We start from the raw sequence: 6,094 nt of genomic DNA, 5'->3' as shown, positions 1-6,094 counted from the left end.
TGGGAAAATATGATCTGGGATTCAAGATTGTCTTGTTATGCATGTGGATCTTTCTTCAAGTTTATATTATAGACAGAAAAATACCAGTTGTGTTACAAATTTTATGATTCTGAATTGAATGGTTTTGTTTGTGGGGGAGAGCGCTAGAAACTTCAGCTATTCTTATTGAGGATTCATTTTCATTTTTCAGATAGGAATCCTGTAAACCAATCACGACTCTATTAAAAAAATAAACAATTTGCATGTTAATATTTACCAGGCTTTATTTATTTATTTTTTTTGAAACCTTCGATTGATTCTAGAGATTCTGAAGTTCTATAAAGTATGTTCTTTGAACAAGGTTTTCTCGATAGCAAGTCATGATTTACTCAAATGGATACATTTAGAAGTGAATAGAAGTTGGGGTATGCTTAACGGAACTTAAGGGGATTGGAAATGAGTGAGAAGTTTGAAAATCATCTCTCCAGGAAGACACAGCTCTCCTGACAGTCCAGCCGACGGTCCAGGCACCATCCATCACCTGTATCCCAGCTCTAGGTATTCGAGGGCTTAAGCTCTCAGGAGAAAGATATGCAAGGTAGACAAAACTTGAGATCCTTATGCATATTTCTTTATTTTTATGAGATAAAGCCAGCATGTAACCTCTTAGCTTCTTCATTTGGCTATCATCCTGGTAAGAAGCTATTAGAGAATAGAGTTATTAGAGAATAAAGACGTCCGTATGCAACAAGTATCCTTTGTTGAAAAGATGGACTTTGCAGGAATTTATTACCTCCAATTCCCTGTTCCCCATCTTACAATTCCCAGCTGTGCCCGTAATTCATCATTGCTAAATCCTTGAGAGGTCATGTCGCGTCACATCTCGGGAACTGTCGAATTCCAAGATCTGCATGCGTTTGTCTTTCTGACTCCCAGGATGACCAGAGAGTGACAGGCTGACACCAGGAGGCCTCGATCTGAGTTCTTACCTCACCACAAGTTCACCATTTGCCCAAACATGCAATTTCTCTCTTATAGAGATGTCCCCTGCAAACTACGGGAAGTGGTGCCTCCCTGACACTGCAGACTCAACATATATGGAGTGCTTTTAATATTTTTTTGCCAGTCCTTGAACTCAGGGCCTGGGCACTGTCCTTGGGCTTTCTCTAGGATAGAGCTCTACTGCTTGAGCCACAGCACCATTTCTGGCTTTTTTCTATGAATATGGTACCAAGGAATCAAACCCGAGTCTTCGTGCATGCTAGGCAAGCATTCTACCACTAGGCCAAACTCCTGGCCCCCTTTTAATATTTTATTACTCCCAAAGACACCCTTTACTTGTTCCATTTTTTTTTTTGCCAGTCGTGGGTTTGAGCTCAGGGCCTGGGCACTGTCCTTGGACTTTCTCAAGGCTAGAGCTCTACCACTTGAGCCTCAGCACCACTTCCAGCTTTTTCTGTGTACATGGTACCGAGGAATCGAACCCAGGCTTTGTGCATGTTAGTCAAGCACTCTACCACTAGGCCAAACTCCCGGCCTTCCATTCTTAGCCTAATTTACTTTTTAAAATTTTCTGTAGAGCAGCAATTTATACACACACACACATATACATATATGAACTTGGTACATGCACACAAGTATGTGTGCATGTGTGTGTGTGTGGGGGGGTGTTCCTAAATACATAGAAAATATATTTAATTGGATTTACTTTAGAAAACTTGACTGAAATTGCTAGGACTTTTTTCTTCTGTTTGATCTTCCTCTCCTGTCCATTCGCTTTCTTTCTCTGTCTCTCTCTCGTTCTCTCCCCCACCTCACTCTACTTTTGAAAAAAAAATCAGATCAAAAATTCAAGTACAAAAAGAGAAAGTATGATAGCTTTATCTTAGATGATTTCCATAAATGTTTAATGTTGGATGCAGTAGAAAAAATAATATTGCAAGATGAATTTCGATGAATTTCAATGTGTCATTCATTTTCTCTCAGCACTTGAGAAAAATCAATGATTGAATGTTTTTCTCCTCTTAATGAAATTGTTGGCAGTTCTTGATCAACAGCTATATAATTCAATTACTTTTGTAATAACTAATGTCTCATTAACCTGTTGAAGAACTTAACAAGTTCCGAAGATAAAGAAACAGAATACTTTATTATAAAACTTATAAAATAATTAAATATTACACATATATTTTGACTTTTCTCTATTAATCCATGGTTTTAGTCGACATTTTCCCTCAGAATTAATATCATTTACTCAGAGAAGCAAGTGAGGACACATAATAGGCTATTAATAAATTAATTTTTCCATAAAATAATAAAATGATAATTATATATAAAGACACAAGTAACTTGCTATTTTCAGAGGGCAAAGAGGTGGTGAGGTGAGACCTTTTATTTTATTTTTCTCATGACGTAATGGCCACAAAAGGTGAAGCCAAGTAGGTTAAGAGAAGTTCTTCATCAGCCTCTGGGTTAGAAAGACTCATGATTTCAATAAGTATAGGAACAAAGAAGTTTGCTAAATTTAACAAACCACTGTCTAGTTGCTTGTGCTGAGCTGGCTAATCCTCATTTGAATTGAGACTTTTTTAAAGTGGTGAAATTGATTTACATTCATCAAAGGAGTTGGGAGGGAGTAAGGGGTAGCATTATATAAATATGCCCTTTATAAACCACTTCTCAAAAAATTACAGGAGGACACAGTCTTGTACATTACTTTGGTTCTGGCAAAATAGTATGTGGTGAGTTTTTCCAATTGAGAACAATTTTAAGCTTGTTAATGTCTATCAACAGCTGGCTGTGGGTGGTGACCAAAAACACTGGAAAACACTCTTAATTCATTGGAAGGTCTTGGCATATTGTGATTTATTCATATTCGTGTTGCACATAGACAGTGGGTTTTTCTCTCAACATTATTTTCTTCTATTTTCCTTGTTCACTAAATCCTAGATCAAATTTAAACTTGTCAGTTGGGAAGGAAAAGCCACAAGTAGCCTTTAATTTTCTAAGCACTCTGATACTACCCAGGGACCACTAGAAATGATGGCTTTCCTTCCTTGGAACACAACTATTTTGCCATTTAGTACCTCCTAGATTTTTTTGTTTGTTTTTTAGCAGAGATGAGCATCATGCCAATTCCCAAAGACCAGGCGGCAACCCTCACCCACTCTGTTCTTCTGCACTAAACATAAAAGGGTTTTTTTGTATGTGTAGGGGAGAAGGCTGCTGTCATATGGAGGACATCAGTATTTGTCTTGTATGAATATTTGCTTTTTGAGCATGGATTTCAGTTCTGTAGAGATCTCAAATGGTTTGTGGCATCCTGTTTTCTGACTCTTTCCTTGGAACATTTTTCAAGTTGTTAAATTTTGGTCTTGGAGACTTTCTGTACGTGGGTTATACTTTAAACAAAATACTAAGACACACACACACACACACACACACACACACACACACACACACACACACTAAATAAACAATGGGAAACTTGCCAGTCCAGCAGCAAGCCTTCTCATGAGCACCATTTGGCTTCTGACATAACTCCTGGTTTGGGTGTTCATAGTTCGTTTGTTTGTTTTGGTCCAACTGTGAACTCTAAGTAATGGTTCAGCGAGGAATCCCATCCACACGTGATGGATCCATGTCCGTCTTTGCCCTGGAGTTTTACAGGACCTTTGGAACAGGTCTTTGCCATGAAATAGTTCAGGGAGACCTGTCCCTGACTTGGGTCAAAATGCAAACTTGGACTTCTTAGCTAACGTGCGACATATCGCTTCTTTCACAGAGCAGTGCAAATCCATCCATTATTTCTTTGTTTCTTGTTTTATAAAGTCAGATTTGTCATCGCTTCCTATTTCCAAGTGCTTCACAGAATATCATGTGCTTCTTGGGATCAAATAAGGACTCTCTCCCTCTCCCTCTCTCCCTCTCCCTCTCTTCTCCCAGCTCTGCAGCATCTGGTTTACAGTGCTTTGCTTCCAGTCGGGAAGATGGCTAATCTCCCTGGAGACTGACAGGAAGGCAGGCGTCCCTGGTCCTAGACAGGGGAAGAGGCCATCTTGGTCAGCTCTTCCTCGTGCATGACCTGCAGCACTGTTTACCATAAAACTTGTGGTTGCAAACACCGTGTTGAGGAACCAGGGGACACCAGCTGAAGAAATCCACGCAGGACGGGTCATCTGAAATGACAAGAATCACATCATGTAGCTCCAGTGCTCTCAAACTGCTTAAGATGGTGACCTGCAGACCAAACACCTACTCACCTTATGTGATTAACAATACAGAAGGGGCAGGAGACTAAAACAGCTGACAGGAAAGGAATCCTATCTAATGAGATCAATGTCTAATCAATCCATAATCTGGGAGTTGCTACTGACTTGAGTGTCCAGGAGATTGAGAATGACTCTCAGCAGTGCATAAAGAATCCTCTGCAAAGCCTGTTAAACCATGGCTTCTGATGGCTGGAAGCTGAGTCTGCAGGCCCAGGAGCTCCTAGTCTCTTTGATCTATTGGGAATCTAGACGTCTAGACTTGAGGCCTAGTTTCAACACTGTGTGTTTAAATACTTGCTTGCCAATAGGTGAGTTATTACCTATCCTTAGTAGTTTCGTTAGTTTTCATGTAAGGTGATTAGCCACAGGAAGCAAGACACCTGCTTCTTAGAAGACCCTCAGAAGGTTCTAGAAGACCCATAGAATGCATGTGAAAATTGGATGTTTATGTAAGTATAAATGGATGACTGAGGAGGGCCTGGAAATTTTACTGTAGTCTTAAGGTAGAGAGTGGACATATCAGATGCTGCGAGAACAAGAAATAAGATCAGTCAGTGGTCGTCATGGGCCTTGCATTCTTCACCACTGTCTAGCAAACACTTGCCTGGCTCACTTATTTAACTTTAAAAGGGAAAGAATTTTAAGAAATTGAGAAATGGTAATTCCCATTCCCAAAGTCAGAACGAATGACTTAAAGAGTCTTGTAGAATTAAATGTCCCCCATCATAAACTGATTTTGGTCATGATGGCCCCCCCACTGTGCCTTATACAGGTGAAGAGACCATGAATCAGAGGCTCTACCACCATAGAGTCTATCTGCATGTGCTAGAACCTCACACACACTCTCCCTACCCCAGCCCCCGATCTGAGATGACGGCTAGCATCTGGGGTCCTCTACCTCTCTTCTCAGGAGTTGGACAGAAGTTTGTGTTACAGGCACGGAGCCCTGCAGGCTTCTGGTGGAGCAGACAACTGGAGGAAGGCCGGCCCTGTTGCACACAGTGGATGGATCTTGTCTGGATTCCGCCCCCACAGGTTACTGTGCACTGCGGGAGGAAAAGACAGTCAGAACCCCAGGAATGGCCACGTCCACGACATTATCAGGAAGCCTGCTGCCTAAACGATCGTCCTGAGCAAACAGCGGCACTCGGGGTCCAGCCCACTGCAGGTGATGAGGAAGCTCAGGGGGAAAGGCCCGTGAGTTGCAGGCTTCGTCCATGGCCAGGGCTGATTTCCATCATATTATCATATCTCAGGCTAGCTGGCCTCAGAAAATGGGTATGCCAGTTAGATGACTCATTCAAGCTGGACTCTCACGGCTTAGGCCACTGGTGTGCAATCCTAGCTACTGAGGAGGCTGAGATCTGAGGATTGTGATTCAAAGCCAGCCTGGGCACTAAAGTCCATGAGACTCCTATCACTACTAAATTACCAAAAAAGAAAAAGAAAACAAAAAGCTGGAAGTGGATGTGTGGCTCAAGTGGTAGAGCACTAGTCTTGAGCAAAAGAATTCAAGCCCCAGGATCAGCACAAAAGAAAAAAGAAAAGGAAAAGGAGGAGGAGGAGGAGGAAAAGCAAGGGGAGGAGACGAGAAGTTCTAAACATATAGAAATACTAGGGAATGGAGCACAGGTATCTCTGCTATTTTAGTATCAGATAGCCCGTATGATACCAGGATATGTCATATCAGGGTAAAGAGCTCTATAAATGGATCATTGCCATTTTGCTTTAGAAAGCCAGTAAATTAGTTGCTGATTACATTATATTAGTTTATTCCAGACAGATGAAGTCTTCATTTTGTTGGACGAATACTACTTGAGGGGTGCTGGCACTTGGGCTGGAAG

The 6,094-nt window shown here is 41.3% G+C and overlaps 1 protein-coding gene across 1 annotated transcript in view; it reads right to left on the bottom strand.

The window, feature by feature from the left end:
- Positions 1–4,041: 4,041 nt before the first annotated feature.
- Positions 4,042–6,094, bottom strand: part of Adamts18 (ADAM metallopeptidase with thrombospondin type 1 motif 18) — a 94,656-nt gene continuing 92,603 nt past the window's right edge. Inside the window, exons 22-23 of the mRNA XM_090357004.1 lie at positions 5,149–5,296; positions 4,042–4,157 (exon numbers count right to left, since the gene is read on the bottom strand). Of these exons, the coding sequence (XP_090213130.1) occupies positions 4,042–4,157; positions 5,149–5,296 (264 nt within the window). The remainder of the gene's footprint in view (positions 4,158–5,148; positions 5,297–6,094) is intronic.

This window comes from Megascapheus bottae, chromosome 24, assembly GCF_031878675.1.
Source record: "Megascapheus bottae isolate mThoBot1 chromosome 24, mThoBot2.hap1, whole genome shotgun sequence".
Lineage (NCBI taxonomy): Eukaryota > Metazoa > Chordata > Mammalia > Rodentia > Geomyidae > Megascapheus > Megascapheus bottae.
The sequence above is the reverse complement of the archived record's forward strand: the minus strand, read 5'-3'. Positions and strand labels throughout refer to the sequence as shown.